The following is a 15,643-nucleotide window of genomic DNA, read 5'->3' on the forward strand; positions in this document are numbered from 1 at the left end:
TAGTTATTGTGACTTCAAATTCTGAAAGAACAATTTTTTGAGTCAGAATATAATTGTTCTTGATTTGTAGGGCATTATATTCAAAGCGATATCATTTTATAAAATCAAAAGATATATTTATAACATTTTATGAATTAATCTCTATTTTTTGGAATTATTTAATAGTTCTTTGAATTTCCCCAAACATCCACAATTGGAGAATAAAGAAAATTGGAGGTAAGAGAAAATGAGAGGGCTGAGAATGATCCAAAATCAAATCACGATATCTAATAATCCAAAAAGAGTTTTGGGCTGAATGTTTTTAGGTCATGTTTGTTATTCCTACTTATTTCTATTCATGTGTGTGGATCTAGAAGTAGAGCCTCAAATTTGTGTAAAAATTGATTTTTAAGATGTCTTCCTCCTAGAGAAGCTGATTGAAAGAGAGTGGGGTTTTAAAGGTCCATCAGAGGTGTTGTTTGTGTCTTGAGTGCTTAGGGAAGATGAATAGAGGAGTGGAGAGATCAATCGACATCAGAAAAAATGCCTTGATCCTAGCGGGACATAGGGATCTAAGGTTAGTCTCTTGCCTTACATTAGTTTCTTTCCTTCACATCCCTTTAGTTAGAACTACAACCTTATTTCCATCATCTCCATTTCATTACCGTCTTCAATCATCTCACCCTACCACATCCATCTCTGACCTCAATCTCGTCACCTTCTTCTCATATAAAAACCCTAAATCATCTTGTTCACATATTCTTCGTCTCACAACTGCCTATCCATTCTTCCATCACATCCATTAGTTAGATCATTATCATTGATTCTTCCCTCATTATATTTCAACATCATCCATCCACATTCAGTCACATCCATTTACCCATTTCATCATCCTATCTTCTTATTCATCTTCTACATCCACCATCATTTCACGTCTTCATGTATCTCACTCATTGATTTCTGTTTGATATATCCTTATTATCATACCTATTCCTCATATTATTATTGATATGATCCTTTTTAAATAATCGTTATTAATTTCTCATTACCTTATATTCATTACAAAAAAATCTCCTATTTTATACATATGTCCTCTCAACCCTCTTGAATCATCACTTAAAGCTTATTCAAACCCAAATATCTGTTCCCTATCGAGACGATCCTCGCTCATCACTAACTAGTCATATTATTTTTAGTAAAGGTTTAAAAATTGTTATCTATTAACTTAGATATCAGCTACAAATTAACGCCCTAATTTTGAGTTTACCAATCATCTTCCTTGAGCTATCTCCTCTTATACTATCACGAGAATATCCCATCTTGATGACTCAATCATCTTCGTAAATTTCTTGATGCATTTAAACTAAAACTGTTTAGAATCCAATGTTTATGAACTCATAGGATCATACACTAAGTAAAACCGTCCATTGATAATGTCTTTGATGTCTCAATTCAAAGGATCACTTACACAAACATAATGTGAATAAACCGGATGGATAAAAGATCGGACAAACTCTTTATATGAGTGAAGATATATAGTGATACTCTTTTCGGATACTTCAATGTCCTTCTCAAGTATTCTTAGAATGTATATATTTAGAACACATGCTTAACGACTTGTGATCCCTTGTATCATGATCGCAACATAACTCTTTAAGCCTAATCATGTATTCGTTATAAGCATCACATGTGTAGTATACTAAACCTATAAATCATTTCAACGAACAATGAAATAAATCTGAAATGCATTATTTTCTTATCAACCACATATATTTCCATTAGCGAACTAATGGGTTGGATGTAGAGGTGTTAAAGATTCTGGGTTCTTGAAGAGTATGGCTGGGTACTTGAGGAGAAGCTCTATCAATATAAGACCTAATTATGGGGCCAGTCATTTTGAGATTGTTTTTGAAATTTTCATCAAGACTTTAAAATTCACCATTCGTAAATACTTCAAAATTTTCAAATAATACATACAACTAAAATTTGCTTTCATGGAAAAAATCTTAATCGCAAAATATAAAGCCATTCGTTCTGATTTTAAGGCAACTCCTTAGGGTCAGTCTGTGCTCATGAAACTTCTTCACTTGAGTTTTAGAAATGAGAGCCTTTTAATTATCCTCTTTCTATAGCTCTTGCAACTCATGAATTTATGAAAGTTAACCCATTTCCCTTTCTTGTGTCAGAAATATATGTGCCAAGCAAGTAAGTTTCACATTTTATCCATCCATACGGTTGGATCTACAAATTCAACTTTTGATCTTTGTAAAAAATATCTTTAAGCTCACTTCCTCCTAGAGAGGCAAATTGAAAGAAAGTGAGGTTTTGAGGGTCCATCAAGATTGTTCTTGGCATCTCGAGTGATTGGAGAGGATCAACAAAGAAGTGGGAGGCTGGTCTACATTAGGAAGAAGCTTTGATCCACACGGAATATTGGTATCTAAGGTTATTGTCTTTCCATCGGTCCTTCAACACATTCATTTAGGTAGATTATCTATCATCTATATCCAACAACCCTATCCATCAAAGTCCATCATCCATCCCTACCTATCATCATGTACCATCCACCTCATGTGTCTCCTATGTCGTCATAGTCTCGTCACGTGTCCCCCTCTCCATTCGACTAAGAAATAGAAACCACCACCTTCCTCTATTTCACTCATCACCCTACTCCTACTTCCACCACCTTCATCATCACATTTCATACCATCATCTTTATCCTATCTCACTTTCACACTGTCTAATGTTTATTAAACCCAAAATCAGATACTCGTTATCATTAGCTTTCATTTCATCTTATCGTCACTCCTTCAAGTCGTCCTTCATCCAAATCTATAGTTTTCACTCACTTTAATCACCACCCACCACTCGCGCTTATATTGTCTCATTCTTCTTTTATAGGAGTCATACCAATCTCCAATCATTACCTTCATCATTCCGCTGTGTGTTATGCCCTATGTATCCCTATTAGTTATCTCATATTCATCCTATTGAAACAGCTATTTCTCTGAGATCCATTCCCAATGAAGATGAACCTTCCTCATCACTATATTGTCAAATTATTCATATGTTCAATAACATGTTTATAAGTTTTTATAAAAAAATTTCATTAATTTTTTTTTCATTAAACTCAGACTCACAACGATGTAAATAAACCCTAATTTTGAGTTTATCAGTGCGTGTATAGGGGTATTGTTGCCAAAGCGTCATTTATAACTCATGTGGAATTCTAATCTCAGTCCTCGGGAAAAAATGTTTTGTGAAATACATAGTTTAGTTATGATCAATAAACAATTTCATCATTTCGAGATTATTCATGATGTTGAATTGCTAAGGGTTATTCTGACAGACTTTTTGACTTTTCACTTGTTTTAAGAAGACCTAGATAAAATTCTCACATAAAATATCTATATTCTAAAATAAATAAGAAAACTTATTGCTTATGATCTCCTTGGTACTTGTGAGAAATGTTAGAGACTAATAGCAAAAAGATTTGTGCATAAGGTTCCTTTTGAGTTAATCATGCATAATTAGAAACTGTTTTGACCAAAGTGAAAAGACAGAGCTTTTTTGGAACCTATTCAAAAACGTGATCTGGAGTTCAAAAAACATGCATTTATGATATTCATTAACTATTGGGGTATTTTAAAATAACATTAAATTACCTTCAAATTTATGATAGAATTGGGACAGACTGTTTCAATTTGAATATGAATGAATTATAGATGTAAATAAGGTGTTGTCATATGTTACTATTTAAGTAGATAAACAATTTGATGAGGAAATATTACTTCTCATAGTTTGAAAAATCCCATGGCCAGTATTAAGAAGGAGCTCTATATCTCATTATTATATGTGGATCTGTCACCAAGATTAGAGTTCTATCAGCATCATAAATGTACACATCAAGAAGTATAAAGTAGGAACATTTTAGATTTCAGTAAAGGAGATAATTATCAACCAAGTAAGGTATCTCAAATCTTTAAAATAAAAATGCAGTCTTTATTTCTCTTTTAGGGGTCTGTAAATTCTTCGAGTCCTAACTTTCCGTCATCCATGATAGCGTGTGCTCAAATTTTCTGTTATTTTGATTCATTGAAACTTTGAGTGGTTAAATTTTTCTTTAATTGATTTCAGATTCCGGAAAGATATTGGACTTAAATAAATTTTTTCATTTATTTAAAAAATGTGACTTATATAACTAAAGATTTTTAAATTTTTACCCATATAGAGATAATAAGTTATGCTAAATGTGTTTAGTTATTTAACTTTAAATGTGTCGATTATACAAGGCAGTTGTGCACTGCCCAAGTTAAGCAAATTCTGACCTACCATTCTCTCTACCTCAGAATTTGAGCTACAGACCTTAAATGAATTTGTAGAAATGTTGTACCTGCAAGTAAGTTTTTTACATTTCAGTGATTAATGACATCAAATCAGTCAATGATAAAGCTTGTATCAAATGCTGTTGTCATTTGATGATTCTGCAGCTACATCATCTAAGGTATGAAATCATATAAATATTGGAATAATCTTTTACCATCGTACTTAAATATTAAAACTATGGGAATTTCGGTATATATTTTGGTACAATTCATTTTTAAAATAATTGTATTGGAAATTTTTTTATTAATAATTGTATTTGATTTCATTAGTATAAATTTCAGAAAAACATTTAACCCAAAATCTTAAGATACACATAAATTAAACAAATGTGTTTTTGTAGTGCTGTATGTACTAGAGAGTTTTTTCAACAATTGGTAGAAGATTAGAATATCAGGTGTAGAGTAGAGATTTATGAAACGTCTGCATCAATGGGGAAAACATTTTTCTGGATGTCTATCCTTATATAGTCATGCCTATTGAGATTAACAGACAATAATCAACCATATGATATGTTAGTTTGTTCTAAGTTGAAGTATTTATTGTGGAAAAACTTTATTGTAGATTTTTTGTTGCACTTTAATGCCCAGTCACCTGTGATAGCATTAGATAAAAATTAACTTTTATGGATAAATTAATAAAAATATTTCCTAAAATATATTGACCTCACTCTAAAAAATAATTTTATCTTTAATTAAATATTTTTAGTTTAACATTTGTTTCATTACTCAGCCAACTTTACGTGAATTTTATGAGATGCATAAGTCAAAATTTTCACATATATTAAGATTAAGGTTTTTTTACTAAAAAAATCTTTATTGTTTGCTTCAATTTCAATTTTAACATCATGCAATATAATATTTGCAATGTTAAAAGAAATGTTATATCTATCACTTAAACCATATGTATAAATTCTTTTTATTTGGGACATTTTTGAGATAATTTACAAAGTTAATGAAAGAACTATTTTTATGGAAAGAAAAGTAAAGTAATTCGACCTGAATTATTGACATATTATCCAGAAATTTATATTCTATGTATGGGATTATCAGATTTGTATCCTATTTTACATTCTAATGTTTTCTTATAAGATATCATTAACGAAATGTCTTTACAAAAATATATTATTTTTCCTATTTTTTAAATAATATAATGCTTCTATTCCCCAGAAAAATATATTGAAAGTTAACAAAAAATACATCTTCTATTTTGATAAATCTTAAAATACAAATCAACAATAATTAAAATTTTGTAGTCCTATGATAATATTGGCAAAATTCAAAATAGTCTTTCTAAATCTCACAATTATTTTGAAGTACTATATTTTCTCAAAAATTAATAAAATTTAGAGAAAAAGATAATCCCTAGCAATACCCATGCGTTTGACTGGAGATTCAAATATAATGAAAATATATTTACATCCTATTAACAAATTTTCTTTGAAATTATATTTGATAAATTAAAATTCTAGAAATCAAGCATAATTTATATTAGTAAGTTTTCTTTGATTAACACAGATCATGTCACATCACTTATTCAAAAGAATTAGATTTAGTTGCACCAGTCCTTTTAGCATTAATTTAACATTAGCACATCAATATGGTAGAAATAAGACGCTAATTACCCTTATGAAATTAAATTCACATGACATTGATATACCCTAATAAATTCATATGCATACTTATGGCATTGTGATTCACAATGCCATAATTCTGTAAATGTTTGGATCGTTGTGTCATAGAGACACATGTCCAATTGCAATATAAGAGTTTCCATAGTATTAAAGGTGAGGAGCCATGTGTTTGATTGAGAAAAATGCTGCATTATTTTTACAATAAATGCGGCACGTCTTTCAGGAGAATTCAAAAATAAAAATATGAGTTAGGATTTATTTTGGCAATCTCCTCATACATAACCCTTTCATACTGATATCTCAATGTTTTTCTTTTTTTTCATGCAGTCTACGTCACATCATTGTACAGGGTTAAACATGGCATCCTTGGTGGTGAAATCAGCACCATAAAGGGCGCTAAATTATTTATGTTCTTATCATATTTTAATGATTTTCCCTTTTCTCAGCACCTAGGGTACATGGTTTCAGGCCATTGCTTAGCTTAGAAAAGAGGGTAAGTTAAATTGCCAATCAGATTGTTTATACTGGTTTTGCTGGCGACACATGATGGAAAAATAAAAACTTATCCAACTGTTGAACTCAAGCCAATTTTCAATCGTGATATCTCCAAATCCAGCTGTCAGATTGAGCCCAAATTTTGAGGGTAGGAGCATCTTTTAATCCCCTATGAAAACAAAGGTCAGGATCAGGTGATTAAGAAAATAGAGGATGAGAGAAACAATACCAAGGAATCTCACCCCAAATGTAGTTGGCCAAGAAGGACACATCAGCTGCTTTCGACAAACCAAATCTTGCATGCTAGATTCATATTGTAAATTCCTTCTAATTCTTTTGATTTCCGCCTTAAACATTTCGGAATGCCAAGGCTTGAGCAACATGTGCATGCTTTATAGGACTTTTAATGATTAAGATCACTTCATTGCATTCCAGATCAAGATTAAAACCATAAAAAAGAGATTGATGTTCTTCATTCCATTACAATCTTAGATTCATAAATCTATGTTACATTAACCTAAAAATTAAAAATTCCCCAAATTTTCTATACTTTCTCTCGCTAATTTTTACTTTATTATTCCACAATTAAATTTCTTATCTTTCCTATTTTTAGCTAAAATTATATGTAAATTTTCATTCATGTTTGTCTTCAATTTCACTGTCTAGTTTTCCCTCTCAAAATTTCAACTGATAAGGTTAATATCTTAATCTAATGCCATTCATTCTACAACTTGAATTTGGTTTAAGTTGAAATGTCTGGGCGTAAAATGTAGAGCTGAAACTTTCTGAACGAAATTAAAGCACCTAAAGTTCATATTAAGGCAGCCATCATGTCGGGAGACTCGGGTTGCCAGCTCTCCTCACATGCCGGACTCTTGCGCTGGACGGCCAGCATGAGTGGGGTATCGCGTGGAATGTTGGAGGCGGGAGTACATGGCGTCCTGCCTAGAGAGAGAGATGTGAGAGCAAGATCAAATTGTTCGAAGGAGAGAACCCTCAATGAATGAGAGACAATAACATGGGCATATCATTTGAGTTTCTGAATAATAAATTATCAAGTTCTATCGTTTTCCTTCTGGGACATCAGACAGCGTTATGGCGCAAGGGCTGGGACAGCTTTGGGACAGTTTTGGGTGTTGCATTCGAGTTTCCGACGACCCAAATAAAATGGGATCCAGGACTAAAACCATCCAAAGACGCTTGAACACTTAATCACCAGTCCTTTAAAGACTCTTGCATTAAAATCATTCGGCACAGATGAACTCTTCCCTCACATCCGACCCTCCATGTGTCAAAGCACCAAAATCCAACACCCACCCCACACAAAGCCGTTGGAGGTGGACTTACATTCCCCTCTCTGACACAACTATAAAAGAAAACCGCTCCTACGCACGAGCCAAGCCTCCACTATCAAATCATCATCGCTCTCTCTCTCTCTCTCTCTCTCTCTCTCTCTCTCCTTCTTCTTCTTCTTCTTCTTCTTCTTCTTCTTCTTCTTCTTCTTCTTCTTCTTCTTCTTCTTCTCCTTCTCCTTCTTCTTCTTCTCCTTCTCCTTCTCCTTCTTCTCCTTCTCCTTCTCTTCTTCTTCTTCTCCTTCTTCTTCTTCTTCTTCTTTTTCTTCTTCTTCTTCTTCTTTTTCTTCTTCTTCTTCTTCTTCTTCTTCTTCTTATTCTTCTTCTTCTCCTTCTCCTTCTTCTTCTTCTCCTTCTCCTTCTTCTCCTCCTCCTTCTTCTTCTTCTTCTTCTTCTTCTTCTTCTTCTTCTTCTTCTTTTTCTTCTTCTTCTTCTTCTTTTTCTTCTTCTTCTTCTTCTTCTTCTTCTTCTTCTCCTTCTTCTTCTCCTCCTTCTCCTCCTTCTTCTTCTTCTTCTCCTTCTTCTTCTCCTCCTTCTCCTCCTTCTTCTTCTTCTTCTTCTTCTTCTTTGTCGTGCAGCGATGGCAGAGGCGGCAGCGGTAGCGAAAGCGGCGGCGCTCCGCCGGCTCTCCTCCCGCGCCGCGACTCTCCCTTCTTCCCCGGCGGCTCCTTCCTTCTCCCACCAAGACGGCCTCCTAACCTTCTCAGAAGAAGCGACAGCTATCCTCGACAGGCTCAAGAACGCCGGCGTAGACGTTCTCCCGGGCCTCTCCGACGCCGAGTTCGCGAGAATAGAAGCCGAGTGCAAGTTCAACTTCCCCCCCGACCTCCGCGCGCTGCTCTCCCTCGGCCTCCCCGCCGGGCTCGGCTTCCCCGACTGGCGTCGCCTCCGCCGCCCCAACGACCTCCCCATCGCCGCCCTCTCCATACAAATAGCGCGCGACATCTTCTGGCCCAGATCGCTCGGCCCGCGCCCGGCGCAGCCCGCGGCGGCGCTCCGCCGCGCCAGGCCGGCGATCCTCCGCGCCCCGCCGCTCGTCCCCCTCTTCCGCCGCTGCTACCTCCCCTCCTCCCCCTGCCTTGCCGGGAACCCCGTCTTCTCCATCCACGAGACCAAGGTGAGCTGCTGCGCTGGTAACCTTTCCGAGTTCTTTCTCTTCCCGCGGGGGGCTCCGGCGCCGCCGCCGCGGCGGATAGAGCTGTGGAGCGAGGCGGCGGAGCGCCGCCGGATGTGGCTGTCTTGCGAGGAGTTTGTGGAGATTCGGCCGGCGAGGCTGCCGGACTGGGCGTGGAGGTTCTTGGAGGGGATCAGCGCGGCGCTAAGGGAGGGCGGGTGGGGGGCCGCGGAGGTGGAAGAGATGGTGCACTCCCCGGGCGCGACGAGGGGAGAGGAAGGGACGTGCTTGGCGGAGATCGCGCTCGAGGGCCTGCTCCTCAAGGCTGACCGCTGCAGCGATTCGCTCCGCCGCGGGGGGTGGAGTGATGAAGAGGTCGCCGACGCCATCAACCTTGACTTCTCCTGTCTCAAGGGTAGGTCTGCCTTCGAGAAAGAGATTGAGATAGAGATACGTGGATAGAAAGAGAGGATGATGCGCTCTCTGAATAGTAGATGAACATAGGTGATCAGTACACGCGTTCTGTGCTCTCCATCTTTAGTTATGTAGATGGATTGGATATGGGAAAAGGGAGAGATAGAATGAGCATATTTCTCTATGATATAAACGTTGTAGTAAAAGATGATGATCTGTGGACGAACATAGGTGACCTATATATGTTCTCTTTACAATCTCTCTCTCTTCCTTTGATTTTTCTGCAGATGGAAAGAGACGGAAATATACAATGGACCTCTCTCTCTCTTGGTATAAAACATTGTTTTAGAAGTTGATGATCCTTGAACAAACAAAGATGGTCTATATATGCTCTTTGTGCTCTCTATTCCCTTGATTTTTCTGTATGTGGATAGAAGGATAGATAGAGAGGGAACGGAAGATGACTCCTGTCTCTCTCTTTATGGCTTAAAATGGTATCATAGACGTGGATGATATATCCATAAACATAGATGATCCACCTATGTTCTCTGCACTTTCTCTTCCCTTGATTTTTCTGTAGATGGATAGAGAGGGAAAGAGAGGATGACTCTCGGCCTCTCTCTCTCTCTCTATGGCTTCAAATGCTGTCATGATGTGGATGATCTATTCACGAACATATATGATCTATTTATGTTCTCTGGACTCTCTTGCTCTGATTTTCACTGCAGATGGGTAGATGGATTGATAAATAGACAGCGAGATGACGCGGTATTCGCTCGATCTCTCTGTCTTAAAATGTTGTAAAAATTATAAATGATCTTCATATAACCTCTGCAGATGGGTTGATGACTTAATGGAGAGAGAGAATCTGAATCGCTCTCCCTTAAAATGTCGTATCATATACCTAAATGTAGACGAGGTTTATATGTGGAGATAGAAGCTCTATTTATATTCTACCATCGAATGATCTCGACGAAATCTGCCGAGAGTAACGTCTCTGTAGAGTGCTGGAGGTGAATGGTGAATGACGGTGAGCAAGAAAGGACTAACGAAGATGGCACGTGAACGGCGGCGACACCGAACGGGTTTCTCGGGGGTTGCCGCCCCATCGTTGCTTAAGATCACATGGCCCTTGCCCTCCTCTTTCTGGAGGCATATATATGTTTGTATGGAGAGAGAGAGAAAAAGAGCGCGAGCGAGAGAGAGAGAGAGAGAGAGAGAGAGAGAGAGAGAGAGAGAGAGAGAGAGAGAGCGAGAGAGAGAGAGAGAGAGAGAGAGAGAGAGAGAGAGAGAGAGAGAGAGAGAGAGAGATTACCTTGTGTTAGGAATGGGCGAAAAAAGACTAAAATTTAGATGACTGAGCGAGTTTACTGTTGTTAGGGAGGGAAAGTGAAGCAAAAAAGTAATGGCGTGTGACTTCGAAATAGGGATGAAAAGATAGAATAAAGCGTCTTCCAAGAAAGAGAGAGGGAGAGAGAGAAAGCGAAAGAGAGGTAGAGAGAGAGAGAGAGAGAAAGAGAGAGAGGGAGAGAGAGGTAGAAAGGGAAAGAGAAAGAGAGGCCAAGAGAGAGAGCGAGAGAGGAACAGACTGACAGATAGCGAAGGACACGGTCCGGTCTCGGTCCGGTTTTACTGAAAACCTAAACCTAGACCTGAAGCTCGGTCCGGTCTTGGTCTCGGTCCAGTCCGGTCTGGTTTTCGGTCGGTCATGTTGACTAGTCAACGTTAAGTTGACCTGATCTTCTCACTGCATCTAATGTCACTTCTACTGCTGAAGCAGTGTTGAATGAGAATGAGAATGAGAGCGAGAGAGTGACACTGAGAGAGTGCAAAGGCAGAGAGAATACCATAGGGAGAGAGTGAGAGGGCGAGACAGAGCGAGAGTGAGAGATGGACAGAGGGGGGATCTAGAGGGGGAGAGCCAGAGAGGGAAGTGAGGGGGAAGAAGGAGAGGGAGCAGGCGAGAGGGAGGGAGTTCAGTCGAGAGAAATTTGCGAGAGGGAGAGAGTGCGTGTGAGAGAATGAGAAAAGGAGAGAGGGAGAGCAAAAGAGAGGACTAGAGGGAGAGAGGCGGAGAGTGAGAGCAGGAGATAGGGTGACAGAGAGAGGGGGTGAGAGAGAGCGGGAAAGAGAGCGAGAGGGAGAGAGGAGGAGAGGGAGAGCAGGAGAGAGTTTGAGAGAGAGAGGGAGAGGGAGAGAGGGCGAAAGAGAGAGAGAGGAAGAGAGGAGAAGAGGGAGTGGGAGAGAGGATGAGAGAGAGGAAGAGAGGGCGAGAGAGAGAGGGAGAGAGCAGGAGAGGGAGAGCGGGAGAGAGGATGAGAGAGAGAGGGAGACAGGAGGAAAGGGAGAGCGGGTGAAAGAGGGAGATAGAGAGGAGAGGGAGAGAGGGTGAGAGAGAGAGGGGGAGAACGAGATAGAGAGAGGAGGAGACGGAGATCGGGAGAGAAGGTGAGAGAGAGGGGAGAGAAGGTGAGAGAGAGGGGAGAGAACGAGATAGAGAGAGGGATAAAGGGAAAGAAAATGAATCGGAGAGAGTGAGAACGGGAGCAGTGGAAAGAGGGAGCGAGGAATGGAGAGAGAGCGAATGAGAGAGAGAGAGTAAGACCGGAACAGGGCGGAGAGAGAGAGAGAAGAGAAGAGAAGAGAGAAGGGAGAGCGGGAGAGAGGGCGAGAACGCGATAGGGAGACGGATAGAGGAAAGAAAACGAGAGGGAGAGAGTGAGAACGGGAAAGACGGCAAAAGGGAGTGAGGGAGGGAGAGCGAACGAGAGGGAGAGTGAGACCGGAACAGAGGGAGAGAAAGAGAGGGAGAGAGAACCCATGGGAGAGTGAGAGAGAAAGAGCGGGAGAGAGAACGAACAGGAGAGTGAGAGAGAAAGAGCGGGAGAGAGAACGAACAGGAGAGTGAGAGAGAACGAGCAGGAGAGAGGGAGAGACAACGAGAGATGGAGAGAGAGAGAGAGAACGGGCAGGCGAGAGGGAAAAAGAACATATACTTCCGGATCGTCCCTGACGAGGATGATGGACGAGACGGGACGAAATTCGTCCCGGCTGACGTCCATCATTTCCCCCGGGACGAAGGACAGGACGGTATTTCGTCTGGGACCATCCCGTCCTACCTCTCTTGGACGAAGTTTCGGGCCGTCCCAACTCTCCTGGACGAATTTTCATCCCGTCCGGACGAAAATAGAGAGAATTTCACGCCGCCAGCCCTAGTATTGTTCTTCGAAAGGAATTCGGCGTCGGGAAGCACGAGTCGTACCCAGTACCTTGCAGAGCCATCGGGTTGCCTTCTGAAACCCACCTTTGTCTTCCTCCATCTCTGCGAGTGATAGCGGTGATTCACCGTCGCGAAGGTGTTCCACCGCCGGCAAGGTATGTTTTCTACCTATCTATTCTTCTATCTATCTACCTTTCTATATATCTCTCTCTCTCTATCCATCTATCTATCTACCTATCTATCTATCTATCTACCTATCTATCTATCTTTCTATCTATCTATCTATCTATCTATCTATCTATCTGTCGATCTAGCTATCTATCGATCTTTCTGTGTAGCTATCTATCTATCTATCTATCTATCTATCGATCTTTCTATCTATCTACCTAGCTATCTATCTATCGATCTATCCTTCTATCGATCTGTCCTTCTATCTGTCTATCGATCTATCCTTCTATCGATCTGTCCTTCTATCTATCTATTTATCTATCTTTCTGTTGGTCCAACTATCTCCCCTTTTACCTATCTAACTCACCGGCAATCAAACCATGTCAAATTCTAACTATCTATCGATCTTTCTATGTAGCTATCTATTGATTAATTTCTTTTTAAGATTTCGCTCGTTAAATGTTAACAAAATGTTATCTCAAGAAAGGTAGCTGATGAAAATATTTATCCTATGGGACTATTCAGTTTGACTATTTTCGTTTCTTATTTTATTCTGTTGATATCTTGAACCTGAAAGATCAAAAAACTGTGGAATCAACGCATAGCTCTCTATATTTCCCTTGAAATGAAGATATCAATTCCTTGTATCTTCATGGATAGTTATTTATGGTTCTTTAAGTTTTAGTCTTAACCTTGCGATTGAAATATTGAAATATGTTAACATTGATAGTTATTTATGGTTCTTTAAGTTTAAGTTTTAGTCTTAACATTGAAATATGTGATGTCAGCTTCCCTATCTCTCTCTCTCTTCCTCACTCTCTATTTCTTTATATTTTGCTCCCCAGATCACGATATCAAAATGAGGTAATCTAGTTTTAACCTTGATATTTCTGATTTTTTTTCTGGCAGCGTCCCACCCTGAAATATTTACCATCAGTTTGATGTTTTCTCTCTCTCTTTCTCTCAATCTATAAATCCATCTAATCCATCCATCCATCTCTATCTCTCTCTCTCTATATATACATATATATATATATATATATATATATATATATTTCTCTAGATTACCAAGGTTATCCTTGGTAGTTTATGGGCTAATTTTAGTCCGTCTTACTTAGGGTTCTTGCTTATGGTGATATCTCACTTGCGAAATATCTTCTAAATATGTGTCATCACTCTCACTCACTCTCTCTTTTTGTGTTTGTACAAATTTCTCTTTATCTAACGAGATTAAAATAGATATATTAGGAAAATAGTTATCCATGACTAATTTAGTTTCAATGTCTATTGGCAAAAAATTGACTAATTTAATTGGAATATCAACAAATTAAGTAGAGACAACCCATTTCTATCCATCTCTCGTTCTCTGCATCTTTTCTCTGTTTCCCTCACCAACCAGCAGCATATTTCTGTTTGAAACACGGCATTGTTTCAAAATATCAGTTTTTTGGAACTCTAAAAACATAATTATCTCTGAATTGTTTCTTATTAAAAATTATTTTCGCCGTTCAATAAAATTTTGGCTTATGCAGGTTGGCGCAGGCGCAGGGCTTGGCTGCGTCGTCTCCTTTCTTCTAAGAAGCTCTGCTTGAATATTAAGTGTTTGGTACTTTTTCTCGTTTTTTACCTGTGTGCCCATTGCTTGTCTGACTCCGAGATGACATTGACGATGATGATAGCTCTTCTGACGGTGAGTTACGTTAGAACATTTTTGACCTTTTGTTTTTGCATGTTTTTTTTCTAACTCACTCCTTTCCACGTGACAGCATAAGAGCAGCAAAAAAGGAAGGTGGCCCGCCCATTTACATCCCTCTTGATTTACAGTAAGTCATGCTTCTTACCCCATATATTTTTATTCCGTATGCTTGCAGTGAATATCTCCCTACAATGTTGGTCTGAAATTTAGTTTAAATAACTTGGTGAAGTATTTTCCCCTAAACGAAGGGTGCATACTATTCGCCTGCTCCCAGGCTTAAGCGAATAGTGCAGAAGGGTGTGTCTATCTTGGAGATGAACCAGTACTGTCCAAACTGGGAAATTTGCGCTGATTTAATCTTCATGTCGTATTTAGTATGCATGTCATGCTCACCGGCCTAACAGTTCGATGTGTGAAATTGTTGGGAAAATAAATGAAACAGGAACAAGATTTCAGCTGCCTGTGTTTATTCTTATATCTTCTATGTTTCTGTTTAATGTGGTTTCTTCATTCCATCTAATTCTGTTCCTTTTTTCAAGTTCCTTCTTTCTCTTCGTTCATTCCTTCTCTTCCTCTTCTCCCTCGCCCTTCTCGTTTCATGTTGTCCTCTCCATTTCTCCCCCTTTTTTATTTTTCCTATTCTTCTTCTATGATTTGATTACTGTTGTATGTTTCCTTACGACTTTGATTTGATTTCAGTTTGAACGGATTACATGTGGGACATGTGAGACGGCCATCTCAACACTGACTAATTTTGCGCGAGGTGGAAGGATGGGTGCATGAACTCTGCCTCAAGATTCTGTCCCAGCTTCTGAAAAAACACTCTCTATTTCTGTTTCACCTTTGCTGTGACTAAAGCCTGTTTTTGGAACAATTAATTTGTGTTAATGTGGAAACTCCAAAGATATGGATACAAGTCATCAATGGCGCACAAGACTCAAAATTTAAGCACTGCTATATAATGATTCCGATGTGGACTGCCATCACCACGATCGAAGAGTTGAATGTTGATAGTATCTACTGTAATGAATCGGTGAACTTAATTCAGAGTTGTGAATTAAAAATATACCTTTGACTGTTACGCATGTGACGACGAAGTCATTATCCAAAAAATAATTTAAAATATATATTTAATCCCAGTTTATATTTTAAACATGTCCACGGATGCTCCTAAGAGTTTGTGCTTACC

General features: G+C 38.8%; 1 protein-coding gene and 1 long non-coding RNA gene across 2 annotated transcripts; both read left to right on the forward strand.

Annotated features, from left to right (window-relative positions):
- The first annotated feature begins 8,052 nt into the window (after positions 1-8,052).
- On the forward strand, positions 8,053-9,627 carry LOC144714032 (uncharacterized). The gene has a single exon (XM_078588772.1). It carries the CDS (start codon positions 8,423-8,425, stop codon positions 9,416-9,418), a length of 996 nt encoding a protein of 331 aa, XP_078444898.1. The 5' UTR covers positions 8,053-8,422; the 3' UTR covers positions 9,419-9,627.
- Positions 9,628-12,567: 2,940 nt separating this feature from the next.
- On the forward strand, positions 12,568-15,388 carry LOC144713835 (uncharacterized). The gene is made up of 4 exons (XR_013584173.1): positions 12,568-12,745; positions 14,291-14,448; positions 14,525-14,581; positions 15,154-15,388. It is a non-coding gene; the product is annotated as an uncharacterized LOC144713835 (long non-coding RNA).
- Positions 15,389-15,643: the final 255 nt, after the last annotated feature.

Source organism: Wolffia australiana, chromosome 16 (assembly GCF_029677425.1).
Source record: "Wolffia australiana isolate 7733 chromosome 16, ASM2967742v1".
Lineage (NCBI taxonomy): Eukaryota > Viridiplantae > Streptophyta > Magnoliopsida > Alismatales > Araceae > Wolffia > Wolffia australiana.